The sequence below is a fragment of the Onthophagus taurus genome, chromosome 10 (assembly GCF_036711975.1).
Source record: "Onthophagus taurus isolate NC chromosome 10, IU_Otau_3.0, whole genome shotgun sequence".
In the NCBI taxonomy this organism is placed as follows: domain Eukaryota; kingdom Metazoa; phylum Arthropoda; class Insecta; order Coleoptera; family Scarabaeidae; genus Onthophagus; species Onthophagus taurus.
Window position 1 is genome coordinate 1184537 of NC_091975.1, and position 22591 is coordinate 1207127.

A 22591-nucleotide genomic window follows, 5' to 3' on the forward strand; every position below is an offset into this window, starting at 1 on the left:
ACGTCTAAAATCTCGAAAATAAAAGATGGGAAAAAAATTCTACCTACGCCTCTGAATTCTTCGTAAAAAATTGCCCATATAATGTTTTATTTATAATACTCCATCTTTGATAATAAGTGAGATATTCGCGAATGTCGTTTTCGCAAAATTTTCAGTTTTTGCCGATAGGGCGAAAACAAAAGACGATAGCTGTTCGGAGTTTTCGGCATTAGCATTTTCTCGAAAAACGAGATCATGACATGTAAGCTACTTTTTTTCTATCTCTTTTAGTTTCGGAGATAGCCTATGTGGACATCGAAATTGGGACACCCTGTACTGTATTCCAGGCGGAAGTATTTGCTATTGACATGGGTGCTAAAATCCTTCTTGAAAGAGGGGTGAAGAACATGACAGTACGAATTTTCTCAGACAGTCAAGCCGCTCTCCAGGCGCTGCAAGCCGTGAAAACGGTGTCGGCTCTGGTTAATGATTGTAAGAGAACATTAAACACACTGAGTTGTGATAACAGAGTCTCTCTGATCTGGGTCCCGGGTCACTCTGGTGTTGCTGGCAATGAAGCGGCAGATAAGCTAGCACGAGATGGCAGCGCTGAAGCGTTTGTGGGACCGGAACCAGCAGTTGGTGTATCATTTGCGATGGCCAAATATAGGATTGGACTGTGGGCTGAAGAGAGACTTCGCTTACTGTGGACCAGTTCTCCTGGAATGAGACCCGGGAATATTTTAGGACTTGCCCGTAGTAGCATAAAAGTTCTAATGGGTGTTTTTACTGGGCACTGCCGATTAAAAGCACACCTCAACTTGTTGGGTTTAGCCGACGATGTTGAATGCCGACTATGTGCGGAGGAAGCAGAGTTTTACCGTTAACCGTATCAGATTCTCGATTTTTGGGTCGCAGTTTATCTCCTCAAAAGATCTGAATGACCTTTCGCCGAGCAAGGTATTAATGTTCGTTAAGAGCATTGGACTGCACGGTGAAATTTGATAACGATATCTATCGGGGTACAATAGATCCTTAGGGTCGCGGTGCAAGGTTGGTTGGTATTCTATGTAATGTAATGTAATGTAATGTAATGTCTGAATGCAAAAGTGCAAGAGAGCAATATTGTTATAAGTACGAAGGCTTTCACGGCCGGTGTGAATTAAACTAAAATTAGAACTAACACTAGAAATTTTCGGGTTTTGCCGTGCGTCTTTTAATAAAAGGTTTGACGTTACGGATGCCATGTTGCAACCTTTTTCAGAAACCGGTTCGAAGTGATATTGCAATATAGCAATTAGATTTGTTTTTGGAACTTTAAAAATCAACATAAATTTATATTAAGTCATCCCACAAGTTTCTTTCTTAATAATTGCAATGATACTGCAAAAACGATCAAAAGTGGGCTCAAGGTCCACGTTAGAGATAGTTATAAGCACGCGAATCCCCACGTTGTAATCAGTCGCTTATCAGAGTCGCATGTGTTACATCACATCAAAAAGAACAAAAATGTATTATATCGTAGCTATCGGTGGTATCATTTTGTTATGGACGCTCCAAAATTATTGGAAATGGCACAAAGAAATCGTCCAGCACATCGAAAAAATTCAAGGACCCAAAGCTTATCCGTTTATTGGGACTTTACAAATATTTTTTGGAGCTAAAAGATCTGGTAAATTAAATATTACTAAAATTACTAAGTTATAAAATAAATTAATTTTTTTTTAAGATATGTTTAACAGGGTTAAAGAAACGATCGACAAATATGGCCCAATTTTTAGAACGTGGAGTAATCGCATCCCTGAGGTTCATTTTACGGAACCCGAACACATGGAAATCGTTTTAAAAAGCTCAAAATTAATCACAAAGGGGAGAATTTACGATTATATTTTGCCGTGGTTAGGCGATGGGTTATTAATTAGTAGTGGTAATGTTTAGGTCGTTTGAAATGATAAAAAATTAATTTTTAATCTATTTTTAGCTGCCAAGTGGTTCCAACGTCGAAAATTAATAACCCCAGCTTTTCATTTTAAAATTTTGGAGCACTACATGGATGTTTTCTCCCAAAAGAGTCAAAGATTAATTAAAGTTTTGGAGAAGGAGGCGAATGGGAGAGTTTTCGATGTTTATCCTTACATAACTCATTGTGCTTTGGATATAATTTGCGAAACTGCAATGGGGGTCACAACGAATGCCTTAGAGAACACCAAGGATAATAAATACGTTGATTCTTTGTATAAAAGCAGTGAGATGATCATTAAGAGGATGTTCACGCCTTGGTATCACTCAGATTTTTATTATTTACTCCCTGAAGGGAGGAAATTCCGGAGCCATTTGAAGGTTCTTCATGGATTCACCAGCAAAGTTATATCAGAGAGGCAAAAAATGTTGAAAGAGAACCCCCAAAACAAAATATCTCCCGAGGATACTTTTATTAATTCAAAAAAGAAATTATCTTTCTTAGATTTGCTTTTATCTTCCAACGAAACCATCCCTGATAAAGACATAAGGGAAGAAGTGGACACCTTTATGTTTGAAGGGCATGATACAACAACAGCTGGGATTTGTTGGAGCTTATTTTTGATAGGAAATAATCAAGAAGTTCAAGACAAAGTTTATGAAGAACTCAAAGATGTTTTAGGCGACAAAAAATGCCCAGAAACGATCTCAGAATTAAACGACTTGAAATACTTAGAATGCTGCATCAAAGAAGCTTTAAGAGTATACCCAAGCGTACCAATAATATCAAGAAAAATGACTGAAGAAGTCGTTGTTGATGGGTACAAAATTCCTAAAAATGCTTATTGCATCCTACACATTCACAAAGTTCATAGAAACCCAAAGATTTACCCCGATCCCATGAGATTCGACCCTGATAGGTTTTTACCAGAAAATTGCAAAAATCGCCATCCTTATGCCTACATCCCATTTAGTGCGGGACCAAGAAACTGTATCGGACAAAAATTTGCGATTTATGAAGAAAAAACGATGTTGGCAGCAATCTTGAAGAGTTATAAAGTTACAGCTTTTGATTCGCAAGAAAAAGTGAACGAATTAGCTGAGCTTATTATGCGGCCTGAGCAAGGTGTTAGAATTAAATTAGAAAAACGATAATGTCAATTTATACTATTTAATTTTAAGCAATGCGATAAATTCGTGCTAAATCATCTTGGTTATTACGCAATTTATAAAGACTGATATCTTTAACCTTGGTGCACTTAAGATAACTGTCTCGAATTAAAATGAGTCAGTTCTATCGTGAGTTTCAACCGGGTAATAACTTAGGATCAAATAAAAATGTTGCAATACGTTTTTGGTTTATTGGCTGTTTTAATAGTTTGGGGTTTATTGAGGTATTTAAAGCGACACAGAGAGATTTATTATCATTTGGAAAAAATCGGAGGGCCTAAAGCGTACCCGATTATAGGGAATTTGTATTTATTTTTTGGTGTAAAACGTTCTGGTAAGATATTTGTGTAATTTTTGTTCACAGGGAAACTAAAATTTCGTTATTTTGAAAAATGTTATTAACAAAAATTATTTATAATTTAATTCTAAATAAATATTATTCGTAAAATTTTTTGATACGATCAATAATTATTGAGATAACCTCAAAATTATCGCTTTCTATAAGAGTATAGAGCCCCATCTGGTGGATATATCAAAAAATTGTACTAAAGAAATCGATTTTAAATCATATTCTAAACAAATATTGTATGAAACATTTTTTGATAGAAGCAATATATCCTGAGTTTCCATGATATGGAATGAACCGTACTATTCACAGGGAAACTAAAATGTCATTATTTTGAATAATGTTACTAACAAAAATTATTTATAATTTAATTCTAAATAAATATTATTCGTACAATTTTTTGATACGATCAATAATTATTGAGATAACCTCAAAATTATCGCTTTCTATAAGAGTATAGAGCCCCATCTGGTGGATATATCAAAAAATTGTACTAAAGAAATCGATTTTAAATCATATTCTAAACAAATATTGTATGAAACATTTTTTGATAGAAGCAATATATCCTGAATTTCCATGATATGGAATGAACCATACTATTCACAGGGAAACTAAAATTTCATTATTTTGAATAATGTTATTAACAAAAATTGTTTATAATTTAATTTTAAATAAATATTATTCGTAAAATTTTTTGATACGATCAATAATTATTGAGATAACCTCAAAATTATCGCTTTCTATAAGAGTATAGAGCCCCATCTGGTGGATATATCAAAAAATTCTACTACAGAAATCGATTTTAAATCATATTCTAAACAAATATTGTATGAAACATTTTTTGATAGAAGCAATATATCCTGAATTTCCATGATATGGAATGAACCGTACTATTCACAGGGAAACTAAAATTTCATTATTTTGAATAACGTTACTAACAAAAATTATTTATAATTTAATTCTAAATAAATATTATTCGTAAAATTTTTTGATACGATCAATAATTATTGAGATAACCTCAAAATCATCGTTTTCTATAAGAGTATAGAGCCCCATCTGGTGGATATATCAAAAAATTGTACTAAAGAAATCGATTTTAAATCATATTCTAAACAAATATTGTATGAACCATTTTTTGATAGAAGCAATATATGCTGAATTTCCATGATATGGAATGAACCGTACTATTCACAGGGAAACTAAAATTTCATTATTTTGAATAATGTTACTAACAAAAATTATTTATAATTTAATTCTAAATAAATATTATTCGTAAAATTTTTTGATACGATCAATAATTATTGAGATAACCTCAAAATCATCGTTTTCTATAAGAGTATAGAGCCCCATCTGGTGGATATATTAAAAAATTGTACTACAGAAATCGATTTTAAATCATATTCTAAACAAATATTGTATGAACCATTTTTTGATAGAAGCAATACATCCTGAATTTCCATGATATGGAATGAACCGTACTATTCACAGGGAAACTAAAATTTCATTATTTTGAATAATGTTACTGACAAAAATTATTTATAATTTAATTCTAAATAAATATTATTCGTAAAATTGTTTGATACGATCATTAATTATTAAGATAACCTCAAAATTACCGTTTTCTATAAGAGTATAGAGCCCTACCTGGTGGATATATCAAAAAATTGTACTAAAGAAATCGATTTTAAATCATATTCTAAACAAATATTGTATGAAACATTTTTTGATAGAAGCAATATATCCTGAATTTCCATGATATGGAATGAACCGTACTATTCACAGGGAAACTAAAATTTCATTATTTTGAATAATGTTACTAACAAAAATTATTTATAATTTGATTCTAAATAAATATTATTCGTAAAATTTTTTGATACGATCAATAATTATTGAGACAACCTCAAAATTATTACTTTCTATAAGAGTATAGAGCCCCATCTGGTGGATATATCAAAAAATTGTACTACAGAAATCGATTTTAAATCATATTCTAAACAAATATTGTATGAAACATTTTTTGATAGAAGCAATATATCCTGAATGTCCATGATATGGAATGAACCGTACTATTCACAGGGAAACTAAAATTTCATTATTTTGAATAATGTTACTAACAAAAATTATTTATAATTTAATTCTAAATAAATATTATTCGTAAAATTTTTTGATACGATCAATAATTATTGAGATAACCTCAAAATTATCGCTTTCTATAAGAGTATAGAGCCCCACCTGGTGGATATATCAAAAAATTGTACTAAAGAAATCGATTTTAAATCATATTCTAAACAAATATTGTATGAAACATTTTTTGATAGAAGCAATATATCCTGAATTTCCATGATATGGAATGAACCGTACTATTCACAGGGAAACTAAAATTTCATTATTTTGAATAATGTTACTAACAAAAATTGTTTATAATTTAATTCTAAATAAATATTATTCGTAAAATTTTTTGATACGATCAATAATTATTGAGATAACCTCAAAATTATCGCTTTCTATAAGAGTATAGAGCCCCATCTGGTGGATATATCAAAAAATTGTACTACAGAAATCGATTTTAAATCATATTCTAAACAAATATTGTATGAACCATTTTTTGATAGAAGCAATACATCCTGAATTTCCATGATATGGAATGAACCGTACTATTCACAGGGAAACTAAAATTTCATTATTTTGAATAATGTTACTAACAAAAATTATTTATAATTTAATTCTAAATAAATATTATTCGTAAAATTTTTTGATACGATCAATAATTATTGAGATAACCTCAAAATTACCGTTTTCTATAAGAGTATAGAGCCCCACCTGGTGGATATATCAAAAAATTGTACTAAAGAAATCGATTTTAAATCATATTCTAAACAAATATTGTATGAAAATTTTTTTGATAGAAGCAATATATCCTGAATTTCCATGATATGGAATGAACCGTACTATTCACAGGGAAACTAAAATTTCATTATTTTGAATAATGTTACTAACAAAAATTATTTATAATTTAATTCTAAATAAATATTATTCGTAAAATTTTTTGATACGATCAATAATTATTGAGATAACCTCAAAATTATCGCTTTCTATAAGAGTATAGAGCCCCATCTGGTGGATATATCAAAAAATTGTACTACAGAAATCGATTTTAAATCATATTCTAAACAAATATTGTATGAAACATTTTTTGATAGAAGCAATATATCCTGAATTTCCATGATATGGAATGAACCGTACTAATTCACAGGGAAACTAAAATTTCATTATTTTGAATAATGTTACTAACAAAAATTATTTATAATTTAATTCTAAATAATATTATTCGTAAAATTTTTTGATACGATCAATAATTATTGAGATAACCTCAAAATCATCGTTTTCTATAAGAGTATAGAGCCCCATCTGGTGGATATATCAAAAAATTGTACTAAAGGAATCGATTTTAAATCATATTCTAAACAAATATTGTATGAAACATTTTTTGATAGAAGCAATATATCCTGAATTTCCATGATATGGAATGAACCGTACTATTCACAGGGAAACTAAAATTTCATTATTTTGAATAATGTTACTAACAAAAATTATTTATAATTTGATTCTAAATAAATATTATTCGTAAAATTTTTTGATACGATCAATAATTATTGAGACAACCTCAAAATTATTACTTTCTATAAGAGTATAGAGCCCCATCTGGTGGATATATCAAAAAATTGTACTACAGAAATCGATTTTAAATCATATTCTAAACAAATATTGTATGAAACAATTTTTGATAGAAGCAATATGTCCTGAATTTCCATGATATGGAATGAACCGTACTATTCACAGGGAAACTAAAATTTCATTATTTTGAATAATGTTACTAACAAAAATTGTTTATAATTTAATTCTAAATAAATATTATTCGTAAAATTTTTTGATACGATCAATAATTATTGAGATAACCTCAAAATCATCGTTTTCTATAAGAGTATAGAGCCCCATCTGGTGGATATATCAAAAAATTGTACTAAAGAAATCGATTTTAAATCATATTCTAAACAAATATTGTATGAAACAATTTTTGATAGAAGCAATATATCCTGAATTTCCATGATATGGAATGAACCGTACTATTCACAGGGAAACTAAAATTTCGTTATTTTGAAATATGTTATTAACAAAAATTGTTTATAATTTAATTCTAAATAAATATTGTTCGTAAAATTTTTTGATACGATCAATAATTATTGAGATAACCTCAAAATTATCGCTTTCTATAAGAGTATAGAGCCCCATCTGGTGGATATATCAAAAAATTGTACTAAAGAAATCGATTTTAAATCATATTCTAAACAAATATTGTATGAAACAATTTTTGATAGAAGCAATATATCCTGAATTTCCATGATATGGAATGAACCGTACTATTCACAGGGAAACTAAAATTTCATTATTTTGAATAATGTTACTAACAAAAATTATTTATAATTTAATTCTAAATAAATATTATTCGTAAAATTTTTGATACGATCATTAATTATTAAGATAACCTCAAAATTACCGTTTTCTATAAGAGTATAGCGCCCCATCTGGTGGATATATCAAAAAATTGTACTACAGAAATCGATTTTAAATCATATTCTAAACAAATATTGTATGAAAATTTTTTTGATAGAAGCAATATATCCTGAATTTCCATGATATGGAATGAACCGTACTATTCACAGGGAAACTAAAATGTCATTATTTTGAATAATGTTACTAACAAAAATTATTTATAATTTAATTCTAAATAAATATAGGACGATATCGCGTTCTTAAGATACGATTTTTTTAATTTTAACTAAAAATTTAGAAAGCCGAGTTGGGTTTAAAAAATCATATCACCGAAGTTTATGGAAATTAACAAATTATTTATGGCACATTAAATCTTGATATCTCAATTGGATCTTGAGATACGATTCTTTAAACGTTTCATTAATTGGATTAAATTTTAGATATCTTTCGACGTTTTACCGAAATCGCCAAGAAATATGGTACATTTTTTCGGACGTACAACTTATTTTATTACGAAATTAACATAGCAACACCAGAACATTTCGAAGTAACTTTTGTAATAATTTTGGGGTAATTTTTAACGAAATTTTTGTTTTAGGTGATCATGAATAGTTCGGTACACATTAAAAAAGGGAGTTTGTATAAGATAATAAAAGAATGGTTAGGAGATGGGTTATTGATTAGTGATGGGGCGAAATGGCAACAAAGAAGGAAAATGATCACTCCAACTTTCCATTTTAAAATTTTAGAGAATTTCATGAACGTTTTCGTTGAAAAAAGCAAATTACTCATTGAGTACTTAGATAAAGTGGCTGATGGGACAAGTTTCGATGTTTACCCTTATATCACTCATTGCACTTTAGATATCATTTGTGAAACCGCGATGGGGGTTCCCATAAACGCAATATCTGACAGAAATAGCCCTTACACCCAAGCTATTTATAAAACAACCGGATTAATCCTAAAAAGACAATTAAGCATCCTCCAACAAACCCCGATTTACCCTTATCTAAAAGATGGAAAAGATTTCTACAAAAACTTAAGCATCATGCACAACTTCACCGATAAAGTTATCTCAGATAGGAGGAAACATCTCAAAGAAAACCCGATTAAAATCGAAGAAAACGATTTTAGCCAAAAAACTCGATTATCATTTTTAGATCTTTTATTAGAAACTTCGTTAGATGACATCGATATTCGAGCAGAAGTTGATACCTTTATGTTTGAAGGGCACGATACGACAACGGCAGGAATTTCTTGGAGCTTATTTTTGTTTGGGTTAAACCAAGATGTCCAAGAGAAAGCCTATCAAGAAATAAATACCGTTTTGGGCGACAAAAAAGCCCCTGAAACGATCTCCGAATTAAACGATTTGAAGTACTTAGAATGCTGCATTAAAGAAGCTTTGAGATTATACCCAAGTGTACCATTTTTTGCAAGATGTTTAACTGAAGAAATTACTTTAGGTTCTAAAATCAATATAATTAAAACAAACTAATTTAATCATTTCTTTTTTAGATGGATTTAAAATTCCTAAAGGAACCGAAGTCAACATCAACGTTTACCACGTTCATAGAAATCCGGAGATTTATCCTAATCCGGATAAATTCGATCCGGATCGATTTCTTCCAGAAAATTGCAAAAATCGCCATCCTTATGCTTACGTCCCTTTTAGTGCTGGACCGAGGAATTGTATTGGGCAAAAGTTTGCTATGTACGAAGAAAAAACTTTGCTTGCGTCAATTTTGAAAAATTTTAGGATTGTTCCTGTTGATACTCTCGAAACGATTAATATTGTGGCTGAGTTGATTTTAAGACCGGAGGGGGCTCTTAATATTGCTTTGGAGAAGCGATCGAATAAAAAATAAATTGAATCTTTGTTGTGTTTAAATTTGTACTTTATGAGTAGGATAATAAATAGATGATCAAAATAAAATAGCTTTAAATTAAGTTAATCTCTTGTAGTAATAAAATTATTTGCATAAAACCTAACTTATCAATTTACAGGAAAAAAGAAGAGGATGTAGCAGCAATTGTTATAGAGAGGTTGTTGGGAACGAAATCTGTGCTAATGAACAAAGCATTGCAAAAGACGCAGGAATACAAGAGTAATTAGGGAGCTGGAAGTAGAAACAATATTTGTCAAATCAGTCCAAATTTTGGGACATGCAGATGATATGGACAGAATAAGCAGAACAATTGCAGCGACGAAGGAAGAAGCTTTAGAAGGCACCTTAGAAGGGAAAGCAAAAAAAATGAAACAAAAACAAAATGTATGGACTAACACAAATACGACGAACTGGAGGATCGCGCATTTAAATAAAAATAATATAGGAGAGAAGGTACAAAGGAGTATTTCTCTAGTATTCGCTATTAAAATTATGCCATGACTTACAGGAACACCTGTATAATGGCCACAAGTACCTAAAATTAATATTAACAAGATATATATGATTAGCGACACTGCGCAGATCTGCTCAACATTTTCAAAGTTTTTCACAACATCTGTTGAGGAGAAGGTAGAGTTGATTTATGACCCGATGAGGAATGTATCTTGCACCGTTGGTAGCTCTGTACCCAATAGCATATTTTTGTATACTATATCCTCCGCAGAAATTCTAGCGGCCATCAAGCGCTTAAAAAACGTACGCTCGACGGGTTGCGATGGCATCGGTGTGAGTGTAATTAAGTATGTAGCGTCTGGTCGAGCCCCTTAAGCAAGTATTTAATTTTTCTGTTTGTTCTGGAATCTTTCCCGGGGCGCTGAAAATTTCTCGGGTCATTCCAGTTTTCAAGGCTGGTGATCCTACAAATGTCAACAATTTCAGACCAATAGCGATAACTAGCGCTTTTTCAAAGATATTTGAAAGCATCGTCTCGGAGCGAATTTTGAGTTCTCTGGACAGGTTCAATGTTGTTAGTAATGCTGTTAGCATGGTTTTAGGCGGGGCCTGTCTACAGAGACTGCGTCATTGAATTTTATTGAGTTCATCTACGATAACCTGGATAAAGGTAATTTTGCTGTGGGTCTGTTCTTCGACATGTCGCGTGCGTTTGATTCGCTGCCACTAGTGTACATCATGCAGAAATTGTATGCTTTGGGTTTGCGAGGCACGATTTTAAATTGGCTTCAATCATTTCTGGAGGAACGAAAAATAAAAGTGGTCCTCTCTGGTCAGGAGTCATCGGAATCTAATGTTCGACTGGGAGTTCCCCAGGGCTCAATCTTGGGCCCATTAATTTTTCTATTGTATATAAATGACCTTTCTGAGTATCTTTCCGATGTCCACATAGTCATGTATGCCGATGACACGTCAATTGCCCTGGCGTCGAATGATGCTGATATGCTTTCTTCTAAAGTCAAGCATACCGTTGAATCATTTGATGCTTGGTGCAAACAAAATCGTATTGTTCTTAATCTAAAAAAGACCGTGTTTGTAAATTTTGCAAGCCGATGATATCATTCTATCAAATAGCTGCAAGTTTTTGAGTGTTTATCTAGACGAGCAGCTAAGTTTTGACAAACATGTTGATCATCTGGTTTCGAAATTGAACTCGTCCTTCTATGCAATTCTGAAGTTGAAGGGATGCCTCCCGCTATCGGGATTATTAGATGCGTATTATGCTCTCTGTTATTCGCATCTCTCATACAATATATTATTGTGGGAAGATCGACGGAGTGGCGGCGTGCCTTTGTAGCACAGATTAATCTTCGACCTAAACTGCAGAGATTCGTGTAGAGATACATTCAAGGCCAATTCGCTTCTTACTCTTCAAAGTATATATATATATAAATCTGTTGTTCATGTGCGGGAGCATGTCGATAGATATCCTGTCATGAAACACAATTACGAAACTAGATCTGATAGTTTGGTGTGCTTGGGTCATCATAAGACGGCTTTCTTTGAAAAGAGTCAGATTATTGTCGTAATTAATCGTTTGTTTAAAATGTTAAGTTCGAGTTTGTTTTAAAAATAGTTTGTTGCTTGGAATAGTTATGCTAAAAAATTGTTTGTGAAAATACCTAACTATGTAAACAATGTTAAATACAATATGAGTTTTATTTGGACTTTAATGTAGATAAGATTGGAGTTAAAGATGACGTCAATTTCGAAGATATTGACTTCATTGATTGTCTGGTGTTTTTGTTTGGACTAAAGTCATTTTATTATTTTTTTGTTTGTAAATAAATTGGAGGTACAAAATCTAAAAGAAACGTCAAATCTTTTTTCTTTAGTTCTGAAATTGTGTTCTGAAGGATATAACAAACCTAGATAACTAATTGAAAACGCTATCTCTTTTTAATATCTACATGTGAAAGTTCAACTACAAAATCATTGGAATATTTGTAAACAGTTTTAAACAGTTCATCTTTTATAAAGTTCATTGTTGCCATCGTGACCTTTTTTCCTGTATGTTGCATTCTAGCTTTTTTGTTGAAATAAAATGTTTTCATTTTAATTTTAAGTAAAGGATTCTTTTTTTCTGACAGTTTTGATAACATCAAAACATGGTAAGTAAGGATCTCATTTACCACATAATCAGGATGCGACATAATGTAATAAAAGCGACATAATATTTCTATTTTCGCCAACGCAACGTATCAATATTTCTATTTTGGATCTGGCTAATTCGGCTTTAATCAATTTTTTTGTCACATTTTTGACATGTACCAGATAGTGGAGTTTTGCGTTTTGGTGCTATTAGGTGTTTACCGTTCTTCTTTATTCCTCCCGATCTTGCGCCATCTGTACAGCCTGATACATCCCGTCAGTTCTTTCAGCCTGTTTACTCATCTTATCAGTGATCTCAACTCTGCGGTTCTCGCCCCTAGCACTTGTCTGCAGTGCAGCCGAATACTGCTGACCCGTTTGGCTGAATAGCCAACACGCCGACAGCAGATAAAGGTTCAAGACCTCAGGACAATACTAAGGTTCATGAAGCACCTACATTTGCCCTAAACTTTTGGAGGGCTAAAGTTACAATAGATCTTATAGGTCGCGGTAACGAGAGGGGCCGCTCGCCTCATCCCGACGGCAATAATAATAATAATAATGATAAACTCCACCATGCGATCAATTACTGGCTGTATAAAAACTACTCCCATATACTGCCAGTAGGCTTTCTTCATTCAGTTATATTTCACCGCCCAAGCTGAAAAGACGGGACGATTTGGCCAGAACTACTTCCAAGCGACTTCATCCACCAGGCTCAAACCTAGACACTCTGCATTAAGGACAGTTAAGACTGTAGAACGAAGCTAGAGACTGACATGAACCCAGGTCATCACCTTCGAAATGAGTTCTCAGCTGAATAACCCTGAAATAACCTGAAAACTCGTTAATAGGATTCAAAGAAGACACGGTTTATGCACAGAATCACTTCATAAATGCCACAAAGCCCCCGATCCCATATGTATGTGTGGTAGGGACAACTGCAAAATGTTAGCATACCCTGGCAGATTGGATAACCTTTTCAACATACCGCGAGCTGCGTTCGAATGGATTGACAACTTCATAATCATCATATAGGTGTTACATATAGCTGATCAACTTGTCTTTTATCTTTACTTCATTCAATATTGAAACGTTTGTTCTCGGCTTCCACATCTCAAAAACATCGATCGTCATTCGGTCCTTATTCTTTAATGTCCACGTTTTTTGAAGTAAAAATGTTTTTAGTGTTTCAGTGGTTATGTACAATAATATCTTGCTTGCATGTGGTGTCTAAATAACTCTTGTGCTTTATACTTTTGAGTATATTCCGTTCCATAGAATTTGTTTGACTGTCAAAATCTGATAGATTGCGGACTTTCTTCTCCTAAATCGGAATAGGATTGATATTCTCCTATAAACTTTTCTGTATATGGATGTAGTCGTTGATTTAGTATTTAGAAGAACATAGCAGTGTTATTCCTCGGTAATTTTGATAGGACAGTTTTTCTTGTATATGAGATAGGTATCTTTAGCCTTGTTTCATTCCATTGAACATACCTTCATACTATTAATGCCTCGTGTTTTAATGTAGTTATTTAGTTACAATCTTGTTCACATAGTAATTGTCATAATCATAATCATGATAGACAATATTCTTAATCTTCCACGCTGTATTCATATCACGAACGTATTCATATCACCATGGTGTAAGTTTTATAATTTCAGTAAGCAAATATCAAAATCACCGTCTACTTCTAATCAAAAAAAAAACGAATAACTGTTTCAATGGAAAATGACAAACGCAAATCTATTCATCAGATTTGTTCTCGTCTTTTCATTTTTGATAAACAAAACTGATTAAATTTTTTAATTGACACGGTTTCAGATATTTCTGTTTTACCCCACCGAGCTTTTCTTAATCGGCAAAAGGATACAGAACCATAACTTTGTGCTGCAAATTGATCTTCTTACTTATGGTAAAAAGATGTTGATAGTAACACTGAATCTAAGAAGAAATTTTCCCTTTATATTAACCATTGCCGATATTAATAAGTCATTTTCCTCCGCATTTCATCCCCAAAGCAATGGAATTTTAGAAAGATTCCAGAGTACACTTAAGACTTTTATTATTGCTAAGGGTTCACACAGTCATTCTTCTTGGGTTCAGATTTGCTTACAAGGAAGACCTTGATTGTTCTCGTGCAAAATTAGTGGTTGGTCAATCTCTACGTCTCCCAGGAGAATTGTTTGTAGTAAATAAAACTTTTAATTAATTAATATTAATAATAAATTAATAAAGGAAAGGGAGGTCTTTCCGGGAGGTCATGCACACTTGATTTTCCACTTGAGTACCCACCACGGTATGATTTCCCAAAGCTCTATAATAATTTGCCATCTGCAATTAAAAAAGCTGATACGCTTAGCTCATTTAAATATAAAGTAAAAATGATGCTTGTAAAGGGCGTTTTACGACCGCCAGGAATACTTGTCATTTAATTTTAGTATTAGTCCTAGTCAACTAGCATAGGTCATACCTCATAATTTAATTTCTCTCTTTCTTTGTTGAATATTGTGTATGTTGTGTATTATATATTGTATGTGGTTTGAACTTGTCACATCTACTATTTGTAGCCAGGTGATTAAATAAATTATTATTATTATTATAACAAGTAAAACAAGTTTCAAATGTTCTGCCTCGGCCGCAAGCGACCTCGGCTACGATTGTATCCCAAGATCATGAAGGATTGTCTTTGATGAGTGTGATATATGATGGCCAAGGTTATTTAGATCATTTTGATTTTGAAAAAATCACTTCTTCTGTATATCTGGGATTTAAGGAAGTAGAGATGTCTCAAATGAAAGCTTAAAATGTTGTTTTTAAAACGATGTATGAGAAAAACGTTTAGAAAGAAATTATAAATAGAGGCTATTTAGTTCATTTTCAATTAAAAAAAAATGACGTTAGTTAAAATTTTAATTTGCGCCTTCTCCAAGAATAAACACCTCGATATCTTATCATCATTTTGTTTTTGAGTTTGATTCAAATTTATTTCCATTCGAAGGTTGGAACCACTGCAAAATAATGATTTATTAAAGTAACCTTATTCGACCTCTGATCAATCTTATAAATTCGCTAATAATAAACCGATACAAATAGTTCAGTTAGAATGTTTGCAACAATAATATTCTTTGTGGCATTCTTTGTGTGTCTGTGTGTATTTCGTTATGTTATTAAACCGAAATTAAAAATTGCGAGGGCGATTGATAAATTACCAAGTCCTGCATCCATCCCGATTTTAGGACATACTTATTTATTTTATGGAACAACTCCATGCGGTAAATATTGATATTTTAATTTGTATTTGTATTAAAAAGTATTTATAATGCATCAATAAATTATAATCCGGGACTATTTCATATTTAACTATTACCAATTTTTAGTTCTAACCCAAAAATCCCCAAATTCATAAAATTAGTCACTAAAATTTAAAAGCTAAATCTAAAAGCGATAAAGTTTTATTAAAAATTCGTTGTAATGAAGCATTAAATCATAATTCATAAAGAATTTCATCCCAGATATTACCAATTTATAGTTTCAATCCAAAAATCCCCAAATTCAAACAAATGTCGATTTTAGTTACTAAAATTTGTTTTCTAATTAACTTTTTTTTTTAGAGACTTTTATAAAAGGGATTAATTATTATGAAGAATACGGCCCATTATGTAAAGCTTGGGTGGGAGTAGTCCCGTTTGTAATCACTGGAAAACCAGATTACATCGAAGTAAAAAACCAAAATTAATCTAAAAGAAATGACTTAAAAAAGAATTATTTTTTAAGGTAATCATGAAGAGTTCAACAAACATTTCGAAAGGAATGGGTTATGATCCATTACTTCCTTGGTTAGGAGACGGAGTTTTATTAAGCACCGGAAATAAATGGTTCCGCAGAAGAAAATTGCTCACCCCAGCTTTTCACTTTCAAATCTTAAAGGATTTCGTCCAAATCTTCATCGAAAAAAGTGAGGTGTTACTGCATAAATTCGAAAATTATTCAGATGGAAAAGAATTCGATGTGTACCCAATCATGCTTAATTACACTTTGGACATCGTCGCAGAAGCATCCATGAACGTCAAAATCGATGCTTTAACCTCAACGAATTCATCATACGCAAAAGCCATACATTTATTGTGCCAACATGTAATGGATATCCAACTTAAACCTTGGATCAAAATCGTTAATAACCCACTTTTTTCTTATGGAAGAGAGATCAAAAAAAATATATCCATTGTCCATAATTTCACCAAAAAGGTGATTCAAGAACGAAAAAAAACTTTGTTTTCAAACATTCGGCAAATTGAGGAACATTTTGGGAAAAAACGACGATTATGTTTCTTAGATATTTTGTTACAAGGCCCCGATGACGATGTTGGATTAACTGATAGTGAGATAAGAGAAGAAGTTGACACGTTTATGTTTGCTGTAAGATTATCTTGATTAATTTTGATACTTAATTAATAATTTTGATTCATAATTAAGGGCCACCACACAACTGGAACTTCGATATCTTGGACCCTTTTCCTTTTAGGAAATCACCCAGAAATTCAAGAAAGCGTCTACGAAGAAATCAAATCTGTTTTGGTTAACAATAAAACCCCTAATAACATTGAAGATTTAAACGAATTAAAATATTTAGAGTGTGTTATTAAAGAATCGCTAAGATTATATCCCAGCGTCCCAATAGTGATGAGAAAACTCTCAGAAGATGTATACTTAGGTAAATTAATTTAACATCACAATTTTTTTTAAAAACATTTTTTTTAGATAAATTTAGAGTTCCTAAAGATTGCCACATGATTTTCCCCATCTACTCAGTTCATCGTAGCTCTGAATATTGGGATAACCCAGATGAGTTTGACCCAACAAGATTTTACCACGCAAATTGTACCGGAAGACATCCGTATTGTTATATCCCCTTTAGTGCTGGGAAAAGAAATTGTATCGGGCAACGATTTGCAATGTATGCGCAAAAAACTGTTTTAGCAACAATTTTGAAAAATTACAAGGTCAAATCAATGACGAAACTTGAAGATATGAAACCGACGTTTGAAGTTGTTTTGAAGTCTTGTAACGGAATCAATATTGTTTTAGAGAAAAGGAATTAATATTAGAAAAAATCAATTTGTTGTATCTCAAGAACGGATTAAGATATTATTATAAAATAAACACCGTTTTAATGCAAATTTAATCTAGTTTTGGCATGCATGAAATATTTCTTTGAGTCCTATAAATACCGGTGGTACGATTTTTTTAATACAACTCAATGTTTGTTGAGTAAAAATATCTCAAGAACGAATTGAGATATCATCATAAAATAAGTGTCATTTTATGACACATTAAATCCTGGTTAAATTTGTTTTAAAATGCGTGTTAGTGTCTCAATTCGTTCTTGAGATACGACTCTTTAAAGTTCCAATCTTAAATCTACAACAATCAATCATACAATCAGGTTTAAAAAGTCGTAACAAAGATGTCACAAAGAATCATAATAACGATATTTATGGAAAGTAAGAAGTTATTTATGGCACATTAAGTCGAGTATTTGCAATATAAATCAGAAAAGGAGGAGATATGACAAATCAACAGTTTCATTCTCACTCTTCGTTCATAAAAGAAGTTAAATATGTTATGTACAGGGTGGTTTAAATTCGATGTCCGAATAGGCTAACTCGGAAACTATAAGAGTTAGAAAAAAAGTAGTTTACATGTCATGATCTCGTTTTTCGAGAAACTGCTAATGCCGAAAACCTCATAACGCTATCGTCTTTTGTTTTTCCATTAGAGGCCAAAATTGAAAATATCGTAAAACCAATAAGTGCAATTATCTTGGTTATTATTATAGGTGGAGTATTATAACTACGACATTATATGGACACTTTTTTACAGAGAATTTCATGACATAGTCAAAAAAAATTTTTCGGTTTTAGATTTTGAGATATCATGAGAATTTTCGTTTTTTTAAATGGAAACAACCACTGATTATTCGCTTATTAAATTCGTTATTTTTTTCTGATTACAAAAATATAGGGTTCGACAGGTTTATTTCTTATTGTTTTAGAATAAAACTAAAAATAAATCTTTTTTATAAAATTTCCATCTAGTGTCGTCGAGGAAATTAAATTTACAGTTTCCTGTAAGTTACGGGGCGGTAGGTAAAATCTAAAAAGTTAACAATTAAATACGAATATAAGTTCTGGTATTTAAAAACAAATAATTTTTTAATATGTAACATTCTAACATGTCAAACGTTTTAAAATTTTTGTAATTGATTTTAAAAACGGAATTTTTAAAGTGACACTTCAGAAAATTTTTGAATACAAACAAATGTTGCTATGTTTATTTGGATTAAAAAAAACATATGAGCGCCATCTATCGATAATTTATTAAATCATTTAAAAATAATATTAAATCGTAATAAACAATGTGAAATAATGCAATATATTCCAACTTTTGTGTAAAACATATATAGATTAAACAGTTCAACAAATATATTTGTTTCAAATATCAAAAATATGTTTTTTTAATTTTTAGTTATAGAACCGTAATTTACAGGAAACTGTAAATTTAATTTCTTCGACAACACTAAAAGAAAAGTTTATTTTTAGTTTTATTCTAAAACAATAAGAAATAGACCTGTCAAACCCTATATTTTTGTAATCAGAAAAAAATAACGAATTTATTAAGCGAATAATCAGTGGTTGTTTCCATTTAAAAAAACGAAAATTGTGATAATATCTCAAAATCTAAAACCGACAAAATTTTTTTGACTACGTCATTAAATTCTCTGTAAAAAAGTGTCCATATAATGTCTTAGTTATAATACTCCACCTATAATAATAACCAAGATAATTGCACTTATTGGTTTTACGATATTTTCAATTTTGGCCTCTAATGGAAAAACAAAAGACGATAGCGTTATGAGGTTTTCGGCATTAGCAGTTTCTCGAAAAACGATATCATGACATGTCAGCTACTTTTCTTCTAACTCTTATAGTTTTCGAGTTAGCCTATTCGGACATTGAATTTGAACCACCCTGTACATAGATACTTCTTGATAACTGGGGGGATATTGAATTCAATTAAAAAAAACACTTAATTGGTAAATCAAAAAGAATTTTTTTAAAAGCGTCTTTCTTGTTTGTTGAGTGGAAAAGGGACTTAAGTGGGTCGACGGACAGATTTTTTTGCAATTATTTTCCCGCGAAGGTGCCGAGGACCCCAAGGTGATGGGGTGAAAGGCTTTTCTATCGGAATCCCACCGTTCAGGAAATGGACCGCTTTCATTACCGATACGTGCCCTCTTTAATGGAGTTTTCTTGTAGAAAAAAGCCTAGGTAAAGTCCCCGCGCCGTTTCTCTCATTTATTATCGTCCCCGTTCTTAAGGCGGCTTAAAAAAAGAATTCTTTTCGTGGTCCAAATCGGGTATGGCGGTTAAACGTCGCGTTAAATCGCAAATAGGAAATATCAAATCCGGTGTAAATAACGTAGACTGCGGCCATCGGAATTGCCGCGGTGATTTACAGTTGAGGAGGCCGCTCCAAATGAAGCGTCGTATAAATCAGCCGAGAGTGTAACGTGATTATTTGCTTGTTTAATGTCATTCCGGTAGGGGGCGCGGGAGTGTCAGGTCGGTGACAGGCGTGCCTCGCTTGCCTCGCTCGCCGCGATGTCAAATCGGCCATACAGAGAGAGAGCTCATCGCTGCTCTTGCCATCGGCGTATGACAAATGCACGATCCATTCGAGTGCAGATTGTATAAAATGTAATTGTTTCGCTTCAACCTAAACTTCACTCCTTCAAACATCTCTAAAAGCGTTCTTTTTTTTTGACATTTTTCGACATAACCAGATAACTGCCAATTAGTTAAATGCGGCAATTTATCATAACCGTGCCGAGTTATTAAAATATAATTGAATTTTCGGTAATTTTGTCGGGTCAGCGAAGTTGGCGCTCAACGGGGAGTTCCCCGAGCTACGGGGGGGTACATATGCACGTGTCGTTAACCCGTTCCGGGGAAAATTAGCGCCGAAAGTTACCGAAAAGCCCTGAAAGCTCTCCCTTCAACTTTTCCCATTTTACGATTAATAATAAAACGCTCCTCTCTTTTCCCAATGAATACTAACGACAAGGTGGACTACTTTTTAATATTACGTCATAGACACCATTTACACATTATTATTTCAACATTGTTCCTTCTTTTATAAGAACCTATTTAATCCATGTTGAAATTAGTTAACTCCTTTAACTTGACATAGATAAGATTCCATCAAGGTTGCATCGAAACAACTCCTTCTTCATTATCATTTCTGACTTGATTAATGTGTTAATCATTCCTGTATCAATTCTTCATCAAGTCTAAATACAGATAACTACGTCTAAAGTCTACATCATCTCTGTATTGAGTCATGGTAAGGACTAGAGATTTCTATTAAGTCAAGAATGTCAGTATCAAATGTGCAAAAAACTTCAACTATGAGTTAAAGTTGTAAATTGAAGTTCAGCTTAGCAATTATCAAGATATTAAAAAAGTTTGTATTTGGCAAAAAATGATACTTACAATTAGTTGCGTGCAGAAAACTTCAAAATATGTGTCAAAAAATCGTTACCTGCAAAAAAAGAAAACTTTATTACTTTAATAATTCTAAGAAAAGACTGTTTCAAAATCCATCAATCACATTATCATAACAATAAGACCCCAGAGGGTGGACAACACATGTTCAAAAATCCGAACGGTCAATATCGTGAGGTACACGTGTCCGAAGGAAATAATAACGTTTATATTGAAGGGACCGAAGCACTTTTCAGGTCTACGTCGCCGCCGCGTCCTCGTTCTTGCGAAAGGGACCAAAGGTCCTACAGCAATATACCCACCCTACATATACCTAAACTATATTATTGGTCATCTCGAGATATTTTTGTTTCACCGCTCCGGGGAAATGTTTTTTTTAAATTAAAAAGTGTTCAAAAAAATAATCCCTCAACGCTAATGGACCATGTGGCATGTTTATGGTCACTTTCTCCCGATAGATTTCGCGTTCCACATCATCTCCGAGACAACTAATTTTAAGATTTGATAAATGGTGATGATTCCCGTCTTTTTTTAGTGAAGATATTTTTAAAGTTCAATCCCTGCAGAATTCCGATTAAACAAGATATGGTGGTACAAGTTCGGCACGTCGTTGTATTCGTCGTCGTATTCCTCGTCGAATTCGTTGAGATAGAGGTTTTGATTAAATTCTGATCTCGGGCAGGAATTTGACCCCCGACTCCGATCTGAAGGTGCTTGGTCGTCTCGCACGTACGCGAAAAAGGAAAATAAAAGTAATCTGCCTACACGGTTGTCACCGTAAAGTCTCTTTTGTGAACGCGAAGGTCCCAATAAGGGCTTCGTTCGACGATCACGTGATATATGTGACTCGGCATCCGGTAAAATTAGTTTTCCGGACAAGAAGACAAAGGTCGCGCCGCGAGGGCAAATGCAAATCCTGATTCCAAAGAGATATACGAGGTTTAATCGAATTCTTTTACTCCCTAAGGGTGGTAATAACAACCCCTATGCTTCTTTTTATAATTTGTTCTCGAGATGTTGCAAACTCGCATTTTTCGGGAACAGGTACAATATGTTCTTGTTCCTAAAAAGTATTGTGTTCAATCTTTATAGAATATTTGTGACAAATTTCGTTTTTTCAATATTTGTAGCCCCGGAAAAATGATTTTTTTAAATAAAGGCAACCCAACCCAATTTGTTTCAAAAATAATAATTTTAAACAATTCATCCCTAATTTTATGAATTAAAAATATTCCTAAGTAATAGATATAACACCCCTAATTTGTTCCATACTTAAGATCCATTTGTCTTTCAATTTTTGATAGTATCCAAGATGTCTTGAAGTTTAGAACATAGTGGTTGACATAAATGGAAGTAAATATCGACCTGTGTATGATAAAATTTCAATTTCGCCTGGGCACGTTGGTGTCGTCGTTGTCCGCAACTCCGGCGAGGTTTCTACAATATCCGGGTACGGCGTCATCTGCACGGGTTTCGGGACGTCGAAGGTGCCGTCCGGATATTGGTCAGTTTTATTGCGCTG

The 22591-nt window shown here is 32.5% G+C and overlaps 3 protein-coding genes and 1 long non-coding RNA gene across 5 annotated transcripts in view; 2 read left to right on the plus strand and 2 right to left on the minus strand.

The window, feature by feature from the left end:
* Positions 1-22591, minus strand: part of LOC111418381 (Zn finger homeodomain 1) — a 265526-nt gene that overhangs the window by 172323 nt on the left and 70612 nt on the right. The gene's annotated exons all lie outside the window — the stretch shown is intronic.
* Positions 1-22591, minus strand: part of LOC139431590 (uncharacterized) — a 125559-nt gene that overhangs the window by 61631 nt on the left and 41337 nt on the right. The window contains exon 2 of the long non-coding RNA XR_011641682.1: positions 21058-21106. This is a non-coding gene — a long non-coding RNA (uncharacterized lncRNA). The remainder of the gene's footprint in view (positions 1-21057; positions 21107-22591) is intronic.
* LOC111418428 (uncharacterized) lies at positions 1452-9960 on the plus strand. The gene is made up of 7 exons (XM_023050972.2): positions 1452-1651; positions 1709-1906; positions 1961-3090; positions 3265-3442; positions 8446-8552; positions 8604-9471; positions 9524-9960. The coding sequence occupies exons 1-7, from the start codon at positions 1459-1461 to the stop codon at positions 9871-9873; spliced, it is 3024 nt and encodes a 1007-aa protein (XP_022906740.2). The 5' UTR covers positions 1452-1458; the 3' UTR covers positions 9874-9960.
* LOC139431465 (cytochrome P450 4C1-like) lies at positions 14905-17682 on the plus strand. Its single transcript, XM_071199259.1, has 5 exons — positions 14905-15777; positions 16117-16223; positions 16280-16921; positions 16979-17216; positions 17264-17682. Exons 1-5 carry the CDS (start codon positions 15609-15611, stop codon positions 17602-17604), a joined length of 1497 nt encoding a protein of 498 aa, XP_071055360.1. The 5' UTR covers positions 14905-15608; the 3' UTR covers positions 17605-17682.

What these genes read in the sequence shown, in the direction of transcription:
- LOC139431465 (XM_071199259.1), top strand. Translation starts at nt 15,609, where the DNA reads ATGTTTGCAACAATAATATTCTTTGTGGCATTCTTTGTGTGTCTGTGT. An exon ending in TTATGGAACAACTCCATGCG is followed by an intron (nt 15,778 to 16,116) that starts GTAAATATTGAT and finishes TTTTTTTTTTAG; the next exon opens with AGACTTTTATAAAAGGGATT. An exon ending in CTCAGAAGATGTATACTTAG is followed by an intron (nt 17,217 to 17,263) that starts GTAAATTAATTT and finishes CATTTTTTTTAG; the next exon opens with ATAAATTTAGAGTTCCTAAA.
- LOC111418428 (XM_023050972.2), top strand. Translation starts at nt 1,459, where the DNA reads ATGTGTTACATCACATCAAAAAGAACAAAAATGTATTATATCGTAGCT. An exon ending in TGGGTTATTAATTAGTAGTG is followed by an intron (nt 1,907 to 1,960) that starts GTAATGTTTAGG and finishes ATCTATTTTTAG; the next exon opens with CTGCCAAGTGGTTCCAACGT. An exon ending in CAACACCAGAACATTTCGAA is followed by an intron (nt 8,553 to 8,603) that starts GTAACTTTTGTA and finishes TTTTTGTTTTAG; the next exon opens with GTGATCATGAATAGTTCGGT.